This window comes from Eupeodes corollae, chromosome 2 (genome assembly GCF_945859685.1).
Source record: "Eupeodes corollae chromosome 2, idEupCoro1.1, whole genome shotgun sequence".
Lineage (NCBI taxonomy): Eukaryota > Metazoa > Arthropoda > Insecta > Diptera > Syrphidae > Eupeodes > Eupeodes corollae.
Window position 1 is genome coordinate 30470331 of NC_079148.1, and position 22995 is coordinate 30493325.

The 22995-nt window shown below is 31.5% G+C and overlaps 1 protein-coding gene and 1 non-coding gene across 2 annotated transcripts; both read left to right on the forward strand.

The window, feature by feature from the left end:
• Positions 1–13160: 13160 nt before the first annotated feature.
• On the forward strand, positions 13161–17399 carry LOC129947813 (5,10-methylenetetrahydrofolate reductase). The gene is made up of 3 exons (XM_056058511.1): positions 13161–13773; positions 13875–13963; positions 16988–17399. Exons 1-3 carry the CDS (start codon positions 13302–13304, stop codon positions 17378–17380), a joined length of 954 nt encoding a protein of 317 aa, XP_055914486.1. The 5' UTR covers positions 13161–13301; the 3' UTR covers positions 17381–17399.
• A 794-nt stretch (positions 17400–18193) lies between these two features.
• Trnam-cau (transfer RNA methionine (anticodon CAU)) lies at positions 18194–18265 on the forward strand. The gene has a single exon. It is a non-coding gene; the product is annotated as a tRNA-Met (tRNA).
• Positions 18266–22995: the final 4730 nt, after the last annotated feature.

Genomic DNA, 22995 nt, shown 5'->3' on the forward strand with positions numbered 1-22995 from the left:
CATGATGATAAGCCAAGTATATGTGGCATGTTCAAGTTGTTGTTGCATGATGGGCAGAGAGGTGGACTTTCTTTTCTTAATAGGTGTTGGTGAGTTAAGGTACTGTGTCCTAAGCGAAGGCGAATGAAGTTTTATATTGTTGTTCTGGAGAGTGATGATGGGTAGATTGGAGCGGATCGGTCAGTGTTTATCTTTGCATAATGATTTTCGTAGCTATTCCAGTTGAGAATTTTGTTCTTTTTAAGTAATTGATCGATATATCTTTAAATGTCGTTCTTTGAAAATGTCTCGAAAGTAAAAACAGGTGCTTCGTTGCAGAGTTTTGCAGCTTTGTCGGCATATTCGTTGCCTGGTATACCGATATGACTGGGTATCCACATTAATTTTAATTTTGTTGTGTGTTTTATGAGCAAATCTCTTATATTGTTTATTATGTTGTTGTTCGGATTAAGGATTGATTTGAGCACCGATAGACTGTCGGAGCAAATTACTGCTTTAGAAGTGGATTGCAGGACAATTTTAGCAGCTTCAAAAATGGCTAGTGCTTCAGAAGTGAAGATTGGTGAGAATTCCCATAAAATTGCAGCTCTTAACAGAGTTCCGTCTTCTTGAGTTACTGCAAACGAGGTATTTAAAGTGAAGACCGGAATCCAGCCTTCTTGTTTTAAATTTACCATTATTTCGGCAATAGTGGAATGATAGATTCTGTTGTTTGTGTATACTGATAGAGTTAGTTTAAACGAGTTTGTATTAATGTTCCACGGTGGGAAGGTTGAAGTGGTGTTTCCTTTGACACGCTTAAATGGTTACCCCATTTGTTTTGCAGTTGACAAGGCTTTAGCAATTGTAGATGGAAGACGCATATTTTTTTTCAAGTTGGAAGTTAAGTCGATATCTTTATCAATGACGGAGTCCTTCGAGAATAAAAGCTTTGATTGACGCTGTTCCAAAGTAGGAAGTCCAGCCTCTGCCATGATGTTGTCTATTCTTGTAGTCCGATAGGCCTTGATACTACTTCTTGCGGATTGATGGTATGTTGATTTGAGAACATTCTAATCTTTCAGTGTAAATGCAAATAACTCGGAACGAATAATATGTATGATACTTAAAACATTTTTTTCATTCTCCTTTTTTTACTCTAGAAATGTACCGTTATTTTGTTTTGCTTTATTCTGTCAAATGTGACAAAAATCAATGTATTTTTTGTGCGACTACGCTTTTTTAAAAATTTTAGCATGTAAGTAGTCGTGATTTTCTTTTTTATGTTATTATTAGTTTATTTTAAATAATTTTCAATTGAATTTATTAAAAATAGGGAAAGTAAAACCGTTAAATGAAGCCGAAAGGGCAAAAATGAAGGCTTATAGTGAGTGTGGTCAATCAATCCATCAAATCTAAAAAAAATGAACCGCCGCCGCAAAGTTATTTCCTCATTCTAAGGAAGTAAGCATAGCTATGGAAAAAATAAGAAGGACCGGTCATCTTCTCATCGTCATTACAGCAGGGCCCTTATTATGAAATACGAAACGAACGGCAGAAAAAATGAAACCCAGAAAAACGAAACTCATGGCGTAGAGCGATTATGAGAAACGAAAATGAAATCAAGAAAATGTTGCCAGCCAAAAATGAAAAATGGTATTTTTTTTAAACGCAACTAACTTCACACCTATTTACAAATGTCAAAATGTGAATGTTGGAAAAGTTTTCGGTTCGGTAAAATGTTTTTTCATTGCGATTACTTTCTTGAAAGCGAAGATAAATCTGAATCCGAAGGAGAAATGCGTGTAACAAGGGCACTCTTAAGAGATTCATCCTACCCAATAAGCCTTTAAAGTTCCACGTAAGTAAATGAAAATCTTTTTGTTCATGCTGTATTTAAGTAAATTCCTAAAATATTTTCAAGGTTCAAGCTACTTTTTCTCCTGAACAAGGAAGCGTTTAAATATGTATTGGATGAGATTGATATATACCAAATGTATTGAAATTATCGCAACATTTCGACGTCACTTCACACGACCCTGCCAAGATTAAAGAAAAAACCGTTGTAAGAACAAGCGTGCGGACTGTGCAAAGAATTATTTCCAATGCTGAACATTTAAAGCGTCTTAAAATAAAAAAACGCCTCTTAACCAACTTCGAAAGACACAACTCCTCGATTTCTCCAGAGTGCATATGTCCTGGACGAAGGTGTGGCGGCTTGTTGTCTTTACAAATTAGAACAATTTTGAGGGTCCCGATGATGGGTTTGCTTACTACTTTCATGATCTTCGAAAGGAAAAGCATGATCGATTGCACAGCTGTGCTGGTGGTGTCATGGTATGGGGAGCTTTAACATGACACAATTGAATTTCAATTTCTAACTCGCTGTCATTGTACACAATGGTGTACAAGGATATTTGTGGGCCCTTAGAATGGAAGTTCCAACACGATAACGTCTCTATCCACAAGTTTAAGCTCGTAAATTATGGGATTGAGTTCCAAAAAGTACCCTTACTGATATGGCCGCAACTTTAAGTTCGTAAATTATGGGATTGAGTTCCAAAAAGTACCTTTACTGATATGGCCGCAATACTTGAACAACCTTAACATATAGGAAAATGTTTGAAGGAATACCTAGGTGGTGGTACAAAACATTCACCCCTATTGTGAGTTTCACCCGGAAAATATTTCACCCGAAAAATTATTGTTCCCCCGGAATTTTTAAAGCTATTGTGAGTTCCACCCGAATGAATTTTCACTTCGAATTAGAGGTGACATTTCGAAAAAAAGAAGCGTTCATTGAAAAGGCAAATACAAGCTGAACGAAATATCTGAACAAATCCCAGAAAAAATTACAATAGGACGGTGTTCTAGTTTTGCAAATAAATTATTATTTTCAACCCCTTTTGGAATGAAAATGACAATTTGTTGAGTTAAAAACTTTATTAAATATTTTTTGTATGTTAGAAGTAATTTTTCAAGAAAAAAAAAACAAACGACGGTATCCATAACCAAAACAAAAAAAACCGGAACAATTCAGAACTACATCACTTCGAACACGGCTAAACAGATTTTTGACAGATGAGTGAAGTGTGAATTAAAATTTTTAAAAAAGTAAACAATATCCGTGCATTCCGTGATTCCGTCTTTAATTCATAAAAATAAATATACTTGAAAATAAGTAAATAAAACAAATAAAAATTGTTTTTTGTGATTCTGCCGTAGCCTTTATTTGCTCTCATCAAAAGGTATGAACTTGAACAGTATGATATTTTATTACACAAATTGTTTAGAATTGTTTTTATATTTTACTTTAGCAACATGTATAGCATAGCCCTGAGGGAAATGATTAATGATGAGGAAGAAAAACAAAAACAAAAATCAATCAGAAGACAACTCAGAGATTCTTCAAACCCTTTGGAGTTGCGTGAGCCATTGTAAGTAATAAGTTTCATGTAAAGAATTTGTGAATATAAATGTAGATTACGAATCAAACTTTTTTTTCAGATTTCATCAACACTATCGAGTAAATAAAGAAGCCTTCAAATATTTGTTGGATGTTCTTTCCAGTTCCTTGCCCCCAGTAAAACAAAAATTTGGTGTGCCCCCAATTATAAAACTTGCAGCCACCTTACGTTTCCTTGCGGAGGGCGGGTACCAAAAGGGAGTTGGGAAGGACCATGAAGTTGGGTTGGCACAACCATCTGTAAGCCTTATTATGGCTGAAGTGTTGAACGTGTTGGAGGAGAGGCTTTGTCCAGAATGGATAAAGTGGCCAACACAAAACGAATGTAGAAGAATCAGCCAAGATTTCTTCATGAAATTCAATATGCCAAGCATAATAGGATGTTGTTTGTTGTTTTACTCCTTGAAAATAAAAAAGTTGGAGTTATTTTCGATTATTTTGTTGTTATTTATAAAAATTACTTACATTTTTCGCCAAAGTTGTCCTTTTCCGCCGCCAAATTTTGAGTGAAAGAAAGAGTTGTCAAAGACTTGAAGTTCCACCCGAAAAAAAAGTTCACAATAGGCGGAAATTTTTCGAAGTGGAAAATTTTCCGTCCGAAACTCACAATAAGGGAAATGTGAAATGTCTTTTTTTTCGGACGGAATCCAGAAAAAGTGAAACTCGCAATAGGGGTGATTATTAATTTTTTTAGGAATAAGTTGTAAATGTAGGAAATAAATTAAAAAACATGAAAGTTTTCTCTGCCTATTTTCTTATGTTATTTGACATTTTCAAGTGGGGGTTCTAATCAAATGTCCGGAAGAAAAGATGATTTTTCTTATTAAATTCTTTTAAAATGTTATTTCTTGAGATCGTTCGGAACTTTCATTTCTTTTCGAGGATAATGTTACAAACTGTCATGGGCAAAAAGTTCATTTCAAATATTTTATTTGATTGAGTGGTATAAAGCTCCAAATCGGTTGTCGGGCAGTGTATATTTTTTTGTTTTTGGAACACGAGGTTTATTGCACAGCTTTCAAAAAAATTAATCATTCAAGATTTAAAATTAATTTTGAAGAATTCGAAGATTATTTGAATGAAAAAGATTTTTGAAGTAGTGAAATTAAAGGTTTTCATTGCAAAATTGAAATTCAGTTTGTAATCAAGGCCGGACCAAAATTGAATGTTTTGGTTGAAAGTATGTATGTATGTATTAAATTAAAACTAATGCCACAATCTACATCTCAGGATAAAAAGTTATTAGCTATAACTTGAGCTTTTACGATATAATTTATTGGACAATTGTTTGCTTGCTTTTTACTACTTATTGTTCAATTTGATTTAATTTATATCTTTATAAAAATGTATTATTGAAGATGACTCTCTGAAAAAGTGTAAGTGTATTCTGAGAAAAAAAAATAGGCATTTTCGGCCCATCACTAAAACAATTCATCCATATCCCTATTCAATTTTTTGTGTGGGTATATTTTTGAATCGCGTGCAAAATTAAGTATTTTAATTCCTCAACTATTAGGAAGATAATTATAATTAAAGTAATCATGCAACAAAATACAATAACATCACATTTAAAAGTTTTGACAATTTATTATGTAATAGCTTTATTTATAGCTGAATTTTTAATTTAAATATTGAAGATTTCGTGTTGTACTATTTTATATAATTTTACAGGTATTGAATTACAGCGTTCTTGATTAATTTAATTATAATCATTTTCGTAGATTTTCAAGAAAAGTAAATAAATAACAAATAAGGCCTTAAAAATATTTAAGTAGTCTTACAATAATAGGTTAAAGGACGGGAACGATATTAATCCCTTATGGCACATTTTTGAATTCCTTTTATTTAAAATCCCCTTCAAAACTGTTAAAGATAAGATTGAAATGTGGACTTTTGTTTTTAAATTTAAATTAACTAAAGTAATGTATGCATGATGATTTAAAATTCAATTCAAATGAAACTCATTGACTTTTATTGCTATCTATTATCACTACTTAAGGGTCAGTATATTCGTTAGTAATAATACAAATTTCTTATCACTCTTATTATCATATTATTACGAATTGATTAACGTGCATCTTCAAATAACAGACTGTAACTTTATGTACACATAAACAATGAATAATACTTTGTTTTTCAATATAAGGGATTTTTAGTTGTAAATTTTGTTAAACCCATTCAATTCTCATGAATTCAACAAATTAGAGCAAGCACAAAGCTTAAATTCTTTGTTTTTCATAAAATAAAAAAAGTATTGAACAATAAATTAAGATTCAAATTCAAATATCTTCGTAAATTAGTCGTTTTCAGTCTTGATAGAAATGGATAAAAATAAGCTTCATGGGGAATTCATAGTATTGAAAATAATATCTTTTCTACCACTGAGACAAGTAAGAAAAGACAAAGGTAGATGTGATTCGACACACACACTGATAACTCCTCATTGGTTCATTTAAAAATGTGCAATTAATATTTTTTTGAAAAGAATTCTATTAAGAATTGAATCTTCAGGTGTTTTCATAGATTTAAATCGAGATTTTTTTTGTAAAAATCACTGCCAGTTTCCAAAGCTAAGTTTACAAAATAACAACAATATTTTGTATGAAATAAAAGAAATTTAAGGTGAATATATACTCGAGTCCAAAATTAATGTTTACTTATTTTTAGTAATTTTTGTCCAGGTTTTTATTTTGTATAAAAAAAACTGTCAATATTTGAAAAAAAATTTAAAAAAAATTAATTGATTTATTTAAATTCATACTGAATGTACATGACGTAATAATGGGGCATATTCTTAGATGTTTGCTAAACTCTTGCTATCTTGTTACCAAGCAAGTCCAGAGTTTAGGCTATTTATAAATAAATTTAAACCTTAGTTTAGGGCTTAACCTGTGGTTTAACTATAAACATAAGAAATGCTGTGTTTAAGTAGTCATTATCACAGCCAAATGTCATATTTCATTTTTGTTTGTAAATATAAAAACTGCAAAAGTAAATGATATCAAATAAATTTTACGTATACTTGCTTTTCAGAAAAATACCGTTGTTTAACCTGTGCTTTAACCTGCCATTTGATGTATAATTGTAGTAGAATACAACCTTAAACTGGTGTTTTACTAAACACAGCAGGAAAATTGACTCTGAATAAGAGCTGTGTTTAATTAATTAACAATCCTTAAACTATAGATCAAGAAATCACGACTTTAGTAATTCTCTATGAATACGCCACAACATGTTGAATAAAATTAGACTTAAGTGGTCAATGAAATATTTTACTAACGCAAGTTTTTAGCTTTTTTTTTGATAACTCTGAATTTTGTTTAATCGTTGTAGTTCTTTTCTGTTTATTTTAATGTAATTATTTATAACAACATTTATTTGAAGACAATAATCTTTGATGGCTCTTGGCATATGGAAAACGAAAAGGGTCCTTTCTTTATAAATATATGTAACAGATTGCAATTACTTCCAATGTGGAAGAATCCAAAAATTAAAAGAAAATCAGTTTTCTTATACAAAATAGATAATTTAAACATGATGCCTTTTCACGCTGATGGATAAACATTTATTAAATTCTAAAACACTCTTTGATGTTATTTACAAAATATGGTAAGTTATTTTTCTTAGACAGTTTGATTTTTTATTCGAATTATAATATTTAATATTTGTTTGCAATGTTAACATATTTAAATGAAGAAAAGGCTGTGATGTGAATCAAACTGATAAGTTTCCAATCGTGCAGTCTGTCCAAATATCTAAGATTTACAAAATATTAAGAAAATGTTTGAAGTTAAACTCCTTCTATATTCTTGAGATGCTCGAGTCGAAAACCAATTTTTATCAGTTTCAGTTGGATTATTCGTAAAAATAAACTTAAAAGTAAACAAAATTTTGCATATAATAAAATAAGTTTGATTTCGATATCTGTTTATATTCCCGAAATATTTTAGTCTAAAACCAATTTTAATCAATTTTTGGGGGTTATTATTTCTTTTGGATTCAAATTGGATTTTTCCAAGAAAATAACTTATTTGTTAACAACAATATTTTATATAGAATGAAATAAATCAACACTGTCATTTATTTTTCTAAATATTTGATTCGAAAAATATAACTTTCATTTCTTTTTACTATACCAAATGCTTTTTTTATAATATATTCGAGCCGGAAATCTATTTTAACAAATGCCTAGTAATATTTTGTAAGTTTTTATTTATTGTAAAAAACTCTCCGAGTTTTCTAAAAAATTAAATAGAAATAAATAACGTTTTAATTTTGTTCGCAAAAGATTCGAGTTGACAATTAATATTTGTTTCATTTTAGTTTGGTTTATAAAAATAAAACCGTTGGTTGAGTTTGTTTCGAAATAATAGAAGTTTTGTATCACGTCACAATGTAAAGTATAAAATTAAAGTGAAGTCGTAAGAGTAATTGGTGTGAGATATTCACCCTTATTATAATAGGCGTTTTACTTAAACGACATTTCTCACTTTTTGTGGCGAGTCACTTTCTTGGCGTTTTAGAGTCGGTATTGCGTTACTTAAACGCTCTTATTTTCAATCCACACACATTTCACATAAACAGCTGACTATGACAAATTGATAAACACAAGAACAAATTTAAATTTTTGAATTGGGGTCAACCAAATGTTTAACTTTTTTTCAAACTACTGTCTTTTTTGTCTCTTTTGATGCTGTTATCTACTTTTTTGTATCTTTTGATGCTATTATCTATAAGAAAACATTTATTTGAAGTCGATATCTCGGCGTTTTTTTGAGATATGTTCGATGAAAAAAACGTATTTCGAACGTACGGAAACACACCTTCACTCGCAAACACAGACATCTCTCTAAAGCAGTATTCACATCAGTGCGACTAACGAAGGACGAATTAATTACTAAATGTGAGTTTATATACCTACGTTTGAAGACATATATTCCACACAAATTCATAACAAAACGATAGCAATATATATGTAGTTTCTATTTGGTTTATAATGCATACTTTTACTTTTCAATATCATATATTGATAAATGTAAGAAAACAAAAAGTTATTCGTCGTGAAAAAAATTGTAGTTGATACAAATTGTCAAACTTTGTTCGCGTTCCACATTATCCACATCGCAACATCATGTGAAAGAAATGTCAAAATCGACGAATATTCGTTCTTTCGTTGGTCGTGCTGATGTGAATACTGAATAGTGCTTACAAATCTTTTATTACGATTCTAGGATCCATTACAATTACTTTGTGTTTTTGACAAAAAATCTTTTCAATTCGATGGATGATGTTGATAGATTTTTTTAATTTTGGTTAAAATTCATTAAATCTTAATATGAGCAATGCAAATTACAAACGTTGATTTATTTAACGTAGTTTTTATTTTTAAATTATAATTTAACCCTTAAACCCTACCCAGGGTGCTGCATCACCTTGTACCTTATTTGATTGATAATATTTGTGGAGACCTTCAAATTAAAAAGTATACTTGTAATGTGTTAAATAGAAGTGTTAATAAAAGTTTTCTAATACTCTATTTAAATATTAATAAAAGAAAAAAATGAATATTAAAAATGTAAAAGGACTTTTATTTAATAAAATATCTTGAAATAAAAAGCAGGGTGCCGTGGCACCCAGGGTAAGAAATGCTCTTTTGTTTAAACTGAGATCCATTGGTATGTTAAACAAAATTGTAAGGCTTTTGAAAATTCTTTTTTGTGATACTGGGTCAGCAGTATGGGATGGTACCTCATGTTCTAACTTTTTTAATGTCCGCCAAGGTGCAAAGCAAAGCTGTAAGCTAAGCCCAACTTTGTTCGCAATCTATTTAAATGATTTAAGTAGCGAATTGCCTGGGGGGGGTTGAAATATGTGGTATAAGAATTAAGGTGTTACTTTACGCTGATGATTTGGTTCTATTGGCAAAATCCCCTCAAGAACTTCAAAGCATGATTAAAAAACTTGCAGAGTACTGCGCACGTTGGAAGTTAATTATTAATCTGTCAAAATCAAAATGTTTGGTTTTTCAAAAAGGTGCAAGACGTCCGCTTGAACAAAAATGGTTCCTTAACGGTTCCGAAATTGATGAAGTGAATGAATACCAATACCTCGGGGTACTATTAACTTACAATTTCAAATACAAAAAACATTTGGTAAACAAATAAACAAGCTCGAAAAATGCGTGGTCTTCTTTTATTAATAATTAGAATATTTCCCAAAGCAATAAATTGAACATTTTTGAGGCAGCTTCGAGATCTATCATGTGTTATGCGGCACCTATTTGGGGACAGTGTCAACATGAAGAAATTGAAAAACTTTAACGTTTTTTCCTGAAAAAAATGAAATTTCTTCCAAAAAACACTCCCAACTAAATGTTGCCTCTCGAAACAGGTATCAACAAAATGTTTATATTCACTCTCAACTTACATTTTGAGTACATATGGAAAGTTTTTAGTTATCCATGAAACCGACTCCCAAAAATATTAGCAGAGGAAACAGTTCAAAAGTCAACACTCTGGGTTAATAATTGGGTTAAAGTTTTTGGTAATGCTGGAATAAAATTGAACTTTTATTCTCAAAATATTGATTGGAGTTTGAAACATAAAAACGTTATTGAAACTTTAATAAGAAAGGTTTGGGAAAAAAATGTAGAAATGTCACGAATGTCACAGTTTCATGATGAATATTGTCGTCTTGAATATACGAAAAACGAGTTATATTTTAATGACGTGTTGCAAGCTAAAGTCATATCATTGATTTTTAAGGCAAGAGGCGGGCTTCTTAATATTAATGCTCGGGCATTTAAAGATAACACAAAGGGAATATGCTCAATTTGTAACTTGGATCTAGCTGAAAATACTTTCCACCTTGTGGCGATTTGTTCAATTTATAAAAGAATTAGATTTTTCTACTTCGGGAAAGAAAGTTTAACGAAAGATGAATTTTACATAAAAATGAATGACTAAAACTACACAACTCTTTATTTATGTAAACGGTGATTTTTTAAGAGCTTGAGAAGTCTTTTAAAAAAAAAAACGCATAAAATTTGCAAAATCTCATCGATTCTTTATTTGAAACGTTAGATTGGTCCATGACATTTACTTTTTGAAGATAATTTCATTTAAATGTTGACTGTGGCTGCGTCTTAGGTGGTCCATTCGGAAAGTCCAATTTTGGGTAACTTTTTCGAGCATTTCGGCCGGAATAGCCCGAATTTCTTCGGAAATGTTGTCTTCCAAAGCTGGAATAGTTGCTGGCTTATTTGTGTAGACTTTAGACTTGACGTAGCCCCACAAAAAATAGTCTAAAGGCGTCAAATCGCTTGATCTTGGTGGCCAACTTACCGGTCCATTCCTTGAGATGAATTGTTCTCCGAAGTTTTCCCTCAAAATGGCCATAGAATCGCGAGCTGTGTGGCATGTAGGGCCATCTTGTTGAAACCACATGTCAACCAAGTTCAGTTCTTCCATTTTTGGCAACAAAAAGTTTGTTAGCATTGAACGATAGCGATCGCCATTCACCGTAACGTTGCGTCCAACAGCATCTTTGAAAAAATACGGTCCAATGATTCCACCAGCCTACAAACCACACAAAACAGTGCAGTTTTCGGGATGCATGGGCAGTTCTTGAACGGCTTCTGGTTGCTCTTCACTCCAAATGCGGCAATTTTGCTTATTTACGTAGCCATTCAACCAGAAATGAGCCTCATCGCTGAACAAAATTTGTCGATAAAAAAGCGGATTTTCGGCCAACTTTTCTAGGGCCCATTCACTGAAAATTCGACGTTGTGGCAGATCGTTCGGCTTCAGTTCTTGCACGAGCTGGTCGAATAACACAAACCCAATTGCTGCGAACGGCGACGAATCGACATTTCACGGTCCTCAGCAACACTCTCAGAAACAGACGCAATATTCTCTTCTGTACGCACTGTACGCATTCGTGTGGTTGGTTTAATGTCCAATAAAGTAAACTGAGTGCGAAACTTGGTCACAATCGCATTAATTGTTTGCTCACTTGGTCGATTATGTAGACCATAAATCGGACGTAAAGCGCGAAACACATTTCGAACCGAACACTGATTTTGGTAATAAAATTCAATGATTTGCAAGCGTTGCTCGTTAGTAAGTCTATTCATGATGAAATGTCAAAGCATACTGAGCATCTTTCTCTTTGACACCATGTCTGAAATCCCGCGTGATCTGTCAAATACTAATGCATAAAAATCCTAACCTCAAAAAAATCACCCTTTATATCTTTTAGAGGTTACAAAATATAGAAACTTACTTATTAATGAGTATTTCTAATAAACAAAACAATTTGAAATATTTTTAAATGAAATATAATGTTAAATATAAATATCAACATATGTAAACATAAACAAAACAAAACAAAAAAGAAATGAACATTGTATTGTAATAAACTAAGAAATCAAAAATTGGCATTTGCCAATCTGACAGACAACAATATTGTTAATGTTATCCTATCCTAGAAATTGACTTTTTGAAATGTGTTAAATCATGTTTGTTCGTCCATTCGTTTATTTGTTGTTCTCTCTCATGAGCAAGGCCTTTAAGCACTATTCACATGAGCACGAGCAACGACCAACGAAAGAACGAATATTCGTCAATTTTGACATTTCTTTCACATGAGAGTTTTCGTCGCGAATAAAGTTTGACTTTGACAATTGTTTTTTTGTGTTTATCATTATTGTGCTTTGTTTTGAAAACAAACGATTGAGAAAATGCGGTCGAAGCTATATTTGATCAAAAAAAGTTATTGGTGTCCTTGTTAATAAACAAAACAAGAAAAAGATTTCATGTGCATCCATTTAATGCAAATCGAGAAATTTAAGGAAAATAATATGTTTCCTTAATAAGACTGCTGGAAAAATATCCAGAAAAGTTCTTTAGGTACATATTTTAAGATGTCAAGGAGTCACAGCCGCACACCATTCACCACCGAAACCAAAACAAGAATGATTTTTGTAGGCTAAGTACGTTCGATTATTTTATTCGTTGCGAGTGTGGATAATGTGGAACCCGAATAAGGTTTCACAGTTGGTATCAGCTACAATTTTTTTCACGACGAATAAATTTGTTTTCTTAAATTTATTAATATATGATATTGAAAAGTAAAAGTATGCATCATAAACCAAATAGAAACTATATTGCTATCGTTTTGTTAAGAATTTGTGTTGAAATATTTCTTCAAACGTATATAAACTCACATTTTGTAATTCATTCGTCGTTCGTTGGTCGCGTTCATAAGAATACTGCTTTAACCTAGGCAAAACATCTTTCAATAATCCCAGTAAAGTTCAAAGATCCAAAATGACACATATCATCAATTTTCAATTCACATCGTTTGAAAGACCAAACAAAATACCCTTTAATTTATGACGAAGAAGAATTATTGTCGCCTATAATTCAAAAATACCAATTTCAGCACCTGGTTTGAATAGAGCTGTTAAATATGAAAGTTTTTATTAATTTACATGATTAACGTCCCTATCACAAACAATAAATCATAAAATTAACGGTTTAATGATCTTTAATATTATTTAATGTAGATATCCCATGTGCTGCGCATGCATTCAATCACCAAGCAAAACACCAACCACCTATATAACCTACCCCGGATAGAAAAGCTCTATACAGATCATTAAATCGACAAGAATAGAGCTTTCGATTTAATCCAAAATATAAGGCTTCACATCAGTCCATTCACAAATCGACTTCAGTTTTAATCAAAACGTTCCTCTCGCAACAACCAAACGGGTTTCCATTTCTATTTGGTAAACAACAAAAATAAACAAAAACACCAAAGTCAATACAAAAATAATTAACAAATAAACATAATGCATAATCCGGACTATCAGCCAATTAATAATTTTGTGCAAGTTGAATTTGGTGAACGTTTTCTGCCCATCATTAACGAACAACCTAAACTTGGAAATCTAATTCAATCGAAAATCGAAAACCAAGAATATTTCTATGGCATTGAATTATCGGCTAGATCCAATAGTACCTTGGACTATCGTAAGTTCGCTGTCTTGCCTCTTTTTACGTCATTAGTTTGGTTCGGTCCGGAATATTCGGACATTCAGCCAATTGATGACGTAGACGCGGTACGGTTTGGTAGTTCCTTGATGCACAACACAGTGGTAATGCCTCATTTCACATGCTATCGGGCGACACCGGAAAGACTGAGGAATTTTCTTGCGTTGAACTTCACAAATGTGCTCGCGTTGCGAGGCGATCTTGTTGATGCGAATCAACATTACAAGCATGCTTCGGATTTAGTGACAGACATCCGAGAGATTCGCGGTGGTGAGTTTGTGTTGTGATGATCAACAGCGGCGCACGCCGACGAAGGCTTGTGTTGTGGTATACGAGAAAGCTTGATCATGATCAGTTGTTATGTTTTGCAGATACAATTAGCATAGGTGTCGGTGGGTATCCCCAAAAGCATCCGCAAGCTAAGTCAATGCAAGATGACCTGAGATACCTCACACAGAAGGTAAGGTAAAAAATTTTGTTGTATATTTAAATTTAAAAAAAAAAGATAGATATCGTTGATTAAATAAATCAATTAAGAGAACGGTAAATTTAACTTGTTTAGTTTGTTTCAATGAGAAGTGGATTCTAGAGTATTTGTTTTATTAGCTTTCGATAAATGGGGAAGCTTAGTATGCATTTCATATGTTATTGACACAAGGTCGGGGATTCCCTTTGATTTGATGTTATATGAAGTTTTTATTTGAATAAGTAAAATAGTTGTTGCCATTATAAAAACATATTATTAAACATATTAGAGGTTACATTAGTACAAAATAATAGTTATTTGGTTATGGAATTAAAATTGTTTTTTGAATGTGTGTCTTGCGAACAAATTTTTCATTCGTAATAAAATTCGAACTCGAGATTTGAAACAAACATGACATTACAATATTAGAAAAGTCGAAAAAAAGTGGGTTCGTCGGTCTGTGGCCGCTCATACAGCCTAATCCATTGAGATTATTAAGTTCCAACTTGGAACTTCAAGTTTATAGCACATTTGCGTTAGGCGTTTTTTCAAATTTGTTTAAGATCAAAAATGAGACAAATGTTTTGATCTAAAATATACATATTTTTTACTTAAAAACAAGTCGATAGATTTTTATTACATTTTCTCTATATATTTTTGTATTGCTCCAAAAGGGTAATCGCATAGAACCGTTATTTTGTTTTAAATTTGTTCATTAACTCTTGAACCGATTTTAATATTTTTTTTTCAAAATTCGATAGCTCGAAAACTGAATGATAAATATATGCAAGTTTTATATACATACATTTTTTTTGTTTGAATAATTAAGGTTTTTTTTACAAGTCAAATAGCATTTAAATTTATGAAGACAAAGTTATTTTGCAGGTATATTTTTAAATCTTAAATTATAGGGCTGAGAATGGAAGTTAAGAGTTTATAAAAGATGTCAGTGTTCCCTAAAATCTTCACAAAATCGAAAACCAAATTTACCATAAATTGGTAAAAGAAAGATGGGTGACAATGACATTTCTGGCTATATGTCACCATTGTTTAAAATCTAAAGAATTGTCATCGGTAGACAGCGTACGGAAAACGTAGGGAACATTTTGCTCCATATGATAATGATAAAAGTTTAATTACAAACATGTAATACATAATTGTACTCGTAAGTTCTCACGATTTTATTACATTTGAAACTATTATATTAACTGACAGTGACAGATCTAAAATTTAAGTTAAATCTTACAATCGTGTGTACTTATCCTTAGAGCTGAGGAACAATAGACACATCATTTAGAGTTGAGCAGATATCTTTTGATAGTTTTTCGATTATACGTCTTTTTGCTGGAATATGATTTCCTTTAAGTAAAAAAAATATACTTAATTAGAACATATTAATGTACACACATATTGATAAAATAAGGATTGTTGATGTGTCAATTTGTTCCATTCATTGAAAAAAGGAATTGACGGGAAAACACATACATACTGTCAAACGCTATTCGCGATCCACATACCATCCACACTGGAACGAATCTAAAAAATTGCTTGGTATTTAAACTAATCAATTGAATTGTCAAAGTAAAAAGTCATTAGCGACGATTAAAAAATGCCATGTAACGTTAGGCAGGTTCAGACGACATAAGGGACTTTAAAGTAAGGCGAGTTTTTAGTGTCTGATTGGCCAGCTGCCAAAAAATTATAAAGGCAACTTTAATGGAAAGTTGACTGGAAAGTTAGTCAAGAAAAATCTTCCTAATTATCAAGTGAAGTCTACTTCTGTCAAAATGACAGTTGATTATGTTTTTTCGTTCAACTGAAAGCTGAACTTTATTACTGTATGATTTATTAATTTTCTGCACATCTTCATTCAATGGTTCCTTGTCAAATTTTAAAGGAAATAAGTAATATTTCCTTACAATACAAAATACAAATCGTGATGTACTTGTAGCTTGCCTGAGAAGTGTTTTGTAGACAATAATGTTTTTGTTAGTTTTTATGCTATGAACTTGAAGTAGAGGTTTGTGAATTAAAGTTCTGAATTTGAAGTGTATGACACTTGGAAAACTAACTAGTGACCTAAGTCAAAGTTTTCGTTCAAAAAATGAAGTTGACTGCAAATAAAGTCCCTTATGTTGCATGAATATGCCCATTAAATTATGTATATGCGTTTTGTGTCTTCGTGAAAACCACACGTCTGAAAATAAAACTCAAAAACTACTCAATAATTTGAAAAGCTTGATGATGCAAACCGTCAATAAGGAACAAAATAGCCTAAAATTTGCACGATATTTTGTGATGTAGCTTTAAAAAAAATATAGCATTCAATTTGTGGGTCAGTCTAATAATGAATGATGAAGGCACTATAAGATAAACCTTACCATCTTTAGATAAATCAGTTTGGAGTCTTGCATCATTTTTCAAGAAATTGGCTAAGCAAATTTAGTGGGGCGGAGATATAATAAAAAACATAAAACAACTGTTTATGTGAGAAATCTGGGTTAGTATTTAATTTAAGGCTTAAATACTTGATCTGTTGTCAACAAAGTAAAACTTGGTACATCCCCTTTAAAGCGCTGCATTTGGAATGTGTGTGTTACAATTTACGCATGGACAAATCAAGGCTTTAACTTTCGGTGTCCGAAATAAAAAAATAAATTAAAACCTGACTGCTGTTGAACTTATTCTTTGGGGATTTTTTTTTTTGTTTTCATTTATTTAACTTATTTTGAGGTTGTTATTACCACAATGGTAAAAACTCATCTCGGACAGTTTTCTTAGAATATTTTACTTCAATTTATTGACAAATAGCCAGAAAAGTAGATGATTAGATCACGAATAGACACAGAAAAGTGTCAACACCGCTGATGTTAATGCGTCATATTGTTATTTAGTCATTAGTTAACACGCTCTTTAAACTAAAAACTGTAAAGTTTTTAATTTGTTGAATAATAATACAACATTATATGATCTAAAATTAATTTTGTTATTATATATTATCTGTTTAATCATTTGCAGGTTGATGCGGGAGCTGATTTTATAATTACCCAAATTTGCTTTGACGCAAGCAGAATTATCGAATTTATAGGAAATTGTCGTAAAAACGGAATTACGGTGCCAATTATCATTGGAGTCTATGTACCGGAAAATTATCGTATACTGTTGAGAATGCTACAAATTACACAAGTGACAATAGAACCGGAACAACTTAAACGATATGAAAAGCTACAGGGAAATTTAACAGAATTCAAACAATACGCGGTGGAAATGGCTGGGAAATTTCTAACTAAAGTTTTCGAAAGTAATTCTGGAGTTTATGGCGTACAATTCTTTTCAATGAACCATTTTGAAGCGATTGAAGAACTTGTAAACTCTGTCTTTCATAAGTTTAATACAATAAAACAAAATTAATTTAATATTTATTCATTAAGTTTTGGGTTTCAATTTGAATGTGGATTACACTTGTTTGTGAACTACCAATTCTAAAAGTTTTTTTTAATAAACAACTTTACACAAATTGTAAACCACCTGGCTAGAAAAACCATTTTGTTAGTACACAAATTTTGGTTAAATTTTAAAATATATGAGAAATTGATACAAAAGTCAGTGTTCGTAATTAGGACTGGAAAACGTACACAGTTTTGCTTTAATTTTTAAAAACTTACACCTGCTTAAAGTCAAATTCACGAAACCCTTTTTTTTTAGAGAGTGGAAACCAAATCTTAACGACCTGGTTTTAATTTTCTTCAAACTTTTTTTTATGCAACTATTTTAAGGATTACTTATCATGCGAACTTTCGAAAAATGAAATGTTAAGGCTTTTGATTGACCTTAAAAAACTCGAACTACAGCTATTTAAACATGCCTTTGGGATTGTGCACTATTCACATAACACACTTTATTCAAGGCTATCCCACATTTGAAGTGCTGTGATGCTGGTGCCCCAACTGGGTCCCACTCTAGTTATTGCTTATTTGATTAACGACTTTTATTTAAAATGTCTTTCAAATAATAACGACAACAACAAATCGAACCACCTTTATGTGAACGAATCAAAGAAAATTAACTTGTAGGTTTTTCTTCAAAGGGTTTGAGTCTATACTATTTTAAGGAGAGTCATCTATTGCTGATTTAATAGTTTATGTATGGTTCACGTTATGCTGCAAGAGATGGCACTGCATTCTATGCATACGAAAATTTTGATTTGAAAACGAATTTATGTGCAGCAGAGTGGCGCAGTGGAAGCGTGCTGGGCCCATAACCCAGAGGTCCGTAGATCGAAACTACGTTCTGCTAAGCAACTTTCCCTCTTTTTTAAATTCTGAAAGCAGACACAATTTCTTTCGTTCTACCCTGTCTTTGAATCTTAATAGATCTTAGATGACTTCGACATTATCTTCAATTATCCAAATATTTCCAAATGATTTTCGATATTTTCTATTCATTAATTTGTTTGTCTATTTCAATTTTCATTATTAATTGTTCATAGCTTAAGCTAAATATAAGCAACTATCCTGAATATTATTTTGATGAGCACAAAAAATTGCAAAAAACTTAATAGAACACAAATTTAACTAAAAAAAAGTATATTTAAATTCAAATCTAGAATAAAATTGAAATATTAACATTGAAATAAAAATTTAGACGAAAAATAAGATGTACTATTAATTCAATGCGCCTTCGTTCAGTTTAAAATAACGTTACAACATTTTCCGGGCCAACTATTAAAATGAATAATAGTAGACCTAAGTGACTTCTGTCCTACTTGGGAAACCGAACTTTAATTTACTAAGCAGAATTCTCACCGCTAAAAGGAACTTTAGAACATGTCTTAACTTATTTGCATCAAGTTGTAAAGATTTCAAGTAATACAATTTATCTAGAGCTGTACTAAAATTAAGTACATCAACGAATTCAACAATTTTAATTCAAATTTAAAATTTAAATTTTAAAAACATTTTATTACTTTCAAAATAATTGAATGCGAATTTATAAAATAAAATTACAAATTTTCTACAATTGCAGTTTTAAAACATAAATGATTTTCAAAGCCGTTTATTGTAAAAAAAAGTTTAAAAAATTTTCTATTACAGGTATCGTAAATGGAGGCTTTCTTATTTTTTCCAGTAATTTTAGAGTTGAACACGAAAGAAAATCGTTTTATTTGTCTTGAGATAATTGATATTTTAAATCTAACAAATTTAAATTTCAACCTTTTAGAATTATAGTGGTCGACAAGGTAAACAAATTATATTTTTGCCAGAGTATTGATGGACTTGGAACCAGGGGCGTCTTTAGACTTTTGGGAGCCCTGGATTTGGGGGCCAAAAAAAGTAGGTATAAAATATTTTTTTAATTCCTTATATAATATTTGATATTAAATTTTTTCGTATTAATTATAACTTTTCATTGAACTGGAAAGTGTATTGTACTTAGTGCACACTTTTAAATGTAGTGAAGTTACATATTAACAATTTCTTCACACTTTAAATCAAAAAGACCTCTAAGCCCCCTTTCGAACCACGGAAATAGTACAATAGGTTTTATATCCAAAGATTCCACCTACTAAAGTATGTGTGTTTGGCGGAACAAATTTAACTTAATTTTAAAAAGCCATCTCTTCTTTCTTAGTCCCAACAACCATTTTTTTGATTCGGAAAGAAGATTGCTTGTAAGGTTATTTTACGCTAAAAATTTATTTTTTTAAAAACAAATTATTTATTTTTATAACTTAAAATTATATAAATATACATAATTCGGGTGAATTGACTTTAGCAGCGGTGAATTGATATTAGCTTCCTTCCATTGAACAGAGTTTAAGTAAGAGGAAAGGAAATAGAATTGTTGTATATCTATCATCATGGTACAACTCATCACTTCGCAACTCATCATGGGACAACTTTGTGTTTGTTTATGGAGTGAGTTGAAAAGCCAACATGTGTGCAGAACTGTAGAGTAGAGTTGTTAAAATAATGTTGACAGCGTGTGCAGGTGTATGCTTAAAGATGTTGAAGAGATGTTGATACCCGGCTTTAAATTCACGTCTCAAGATGTAACTTCATTAAACTTAAATAAAATTAAATACACATCTTAAGTAAAACTTTCTAAGCCCATGAATTTTTATATTTATAATTCTCTTTATCTTTAGTTTGCGAATTCAGTTAAAATATTTTGAAAATATCATGCACTTTATTATTTATTATTCAGATAACAGATATGTCGACTTATCAAGGCTATCAAATCAAGTATTATTAACTGATCGCACTTACGTTCTTTCTTTCCAAGGCCATGGAAACGCTGACTAATTATCTCCTCAACAGTAAGGCTTTCACAGCTAAAGACCCACTGGCGATCTCATCAAACAGTGGATCAAATCTTTACATCGCTTTGGAGAAAGTAAGATTATTGCACTTGATATTTTAAAAGCATTTGATAGGGTTTGGCATCAGGCTCTTTTATCGAAAATGCGTGCTTTCAGCTTTCACGAATCCCTCCTTCATTTGATTAGTAATTACCTTTTGGATCGTTAAACAGAAGTTATATTAGATGGGTTCAAGTTTGAAAACCACAAATTGGATGTTGGTGTGCCCTAGGGCTCCGTTCTATCTCCTACACTCTTCCGTATTTTATTAATGATCTCCTGTCTTCGATTTTTAATCCAACTCATTGTTTCACTGAGGACAGTACTCTTAGCTTTTCATACTCGTTTTCAGACTCACATCATTCTTCTTCGAACGACAAATTATGAAAAGCTCATTTAATTCTGACCTAAACAGCATTGAACAATGGGGAATAAAAAAACGAGTGGAATTTAATGCTTCGTTAATGCGAGATATTGCCCTTTCACATGATCCATGGATAGCACCTGCATCAATCAGACTGAATATCTTATTATACTCGGTATGTGTGACACCAACCTTCTTTTTGGAAGCGATGCAAGAAATTGTGTCCCCCCTTCTGAGATCTGGCTGTTATCTTTAAGTCTATACGTCCATAGTTTGAGTAATTGAGAGCATTCAAATTGATCGGTGCTAATATCATCATCAAAGTTCATTTACGTCACTTAAACATCGGTGTAAAGTTTCTTGTCTCACTATTTTTTACCGTTATTTTAACAGTTAATACCCGTGTTTTTTTGGCATTCTATACATAGTATAGTAGAAAATTCCCAAAAAAACCCATGGGCAGTAGCTAGATTTTTGCATTTAAAAATTGGTACAACTGAAAGATGACCTGTCAAAATTATAATAAAAAAAAAACACAAATAGAAGAAAGTTTTGTGAAAATCAAAAGTTATAAGTAACTTCAGCAAAAAAACTAACTGAAACTAATAAAATGGACAATTTTGAAGAAGAAATGGTAAGAAAACATCTGGAAATTGAGATTCTATAAAAAAAGTTAATTTAACAACTGCAGCTTTGACATAAAATAAAAACTTCAAGAAGAAGGTTTGTTCGTAGACTACTACATTACCATGTGGTATTGAAGCGAGCTTGAAGCGAGCCTAAATTCTTTATATACCTGCATCAAGTTGAAATGAGCTTGATTCGACTTGATTCCGGTCGGGGATCGGAGTCGATTCAAAATTTGTGAAGAAAAACCTGTGTGGAGAAGTTGGTTTTACAGATAATGCATTATGGTCTTTTTATTTGCACGTTTGTGTACAAAAAACATAGTTTTGTTTTAATCAAATTAAAAAAAAAATTGCACATGGAGTAGGTAGCATATTCTTATATGGTGCTGAACTATTCAGTTTTTCTTTGTTTAACACGAATCAAACTATCTCACTTGCACTTCATAAGAAACATCGAAACACCATTTGCATTAAAGAAAGTGATGTCAAACTTAATAATTTTCAAATTTAATCTAAACTGACATGAACCGTTAGTGGAAACATAGCAAAACTTAATAATCTTTTCTATTGCTTTCTTTTTCGAAATAAGCCCAGTTAGTCAATTTTCATTAACAAAACTAAACAATATCAACAGTTACAGATTGATATTTTCACCAATGGAAAACACATGATCCCAAATACACAACTACTCAACAAACACAGCCATCGAGATACAAATGCAATATTAATCGTACCAACATTTGAGAACGAAATCACATAAGATCTATTCGAGACTCGTATGAATGTCAAAACCCATCCGTAGTAAGATTCTACTTTAACTTTTGTCGGTAGTATTCATACTGCGGATATTGTTATTCTATTGATAGATTTTCCAAAAAACACGGGTAATGCTATACAGAAATAGCCAGTTGCATTCCTCAGTATACACTCAAGCCCAACTTCTGTCGTACAGTAAAGTACGTTCGTTCTTTAGCCGTACTGAGTGAATGTGGGTTGCCTTACCACACTCTATCATTGCAATCTCTTTACAAACCGTCTTTCCTTTTTCTTATGATCACACTGCATATAAAAGGGTTGTAATATCCCCTTGAATGTGCGCTTGTTATAAAAGAAATGTTTTGACTAAATATAAAAACGGTATTGAAACATGTATTTTTAAAGGGTCATTTAGAATCAAATTAATATTTATAAGACATCTCATAATAATTAATGAGAATTTCCGGACAATAGTGAGATACAAAATACATCGTTCTTCTTTTTCATTTTTAAGAAGGTACACTATTTAAAATTTTAATTGAAAATCGTATCAATTTGTTAAGCATTGGAAGCAATTGTAGGAACTTTTAAAGATATAGACCAAAAATATTAAAATAATAACCTTTTCTGTTTGTCCCTTAAATGTTCAATATAAGATCCATCACCAAAGTTAACAAGAAAAGAGTTCAGGTGAACGAGAAACTAAACTTACCCTTATTTCCCAACACTAACTTAACAACATCCTATTTCTTGACCCATGAAATGTATCATAGTCTTCCGGGCAAGCAAAAAAAAAAAACATCAATCTTTCTCCAGGAAACGGAAATCAAAGTTTTCGTTCTCCGTATATACACTTTTGTCTCAAAGTGTTAGTAAAATTGAAATCAAAAACAGTTTTGTTGGCTTTAATTTGATA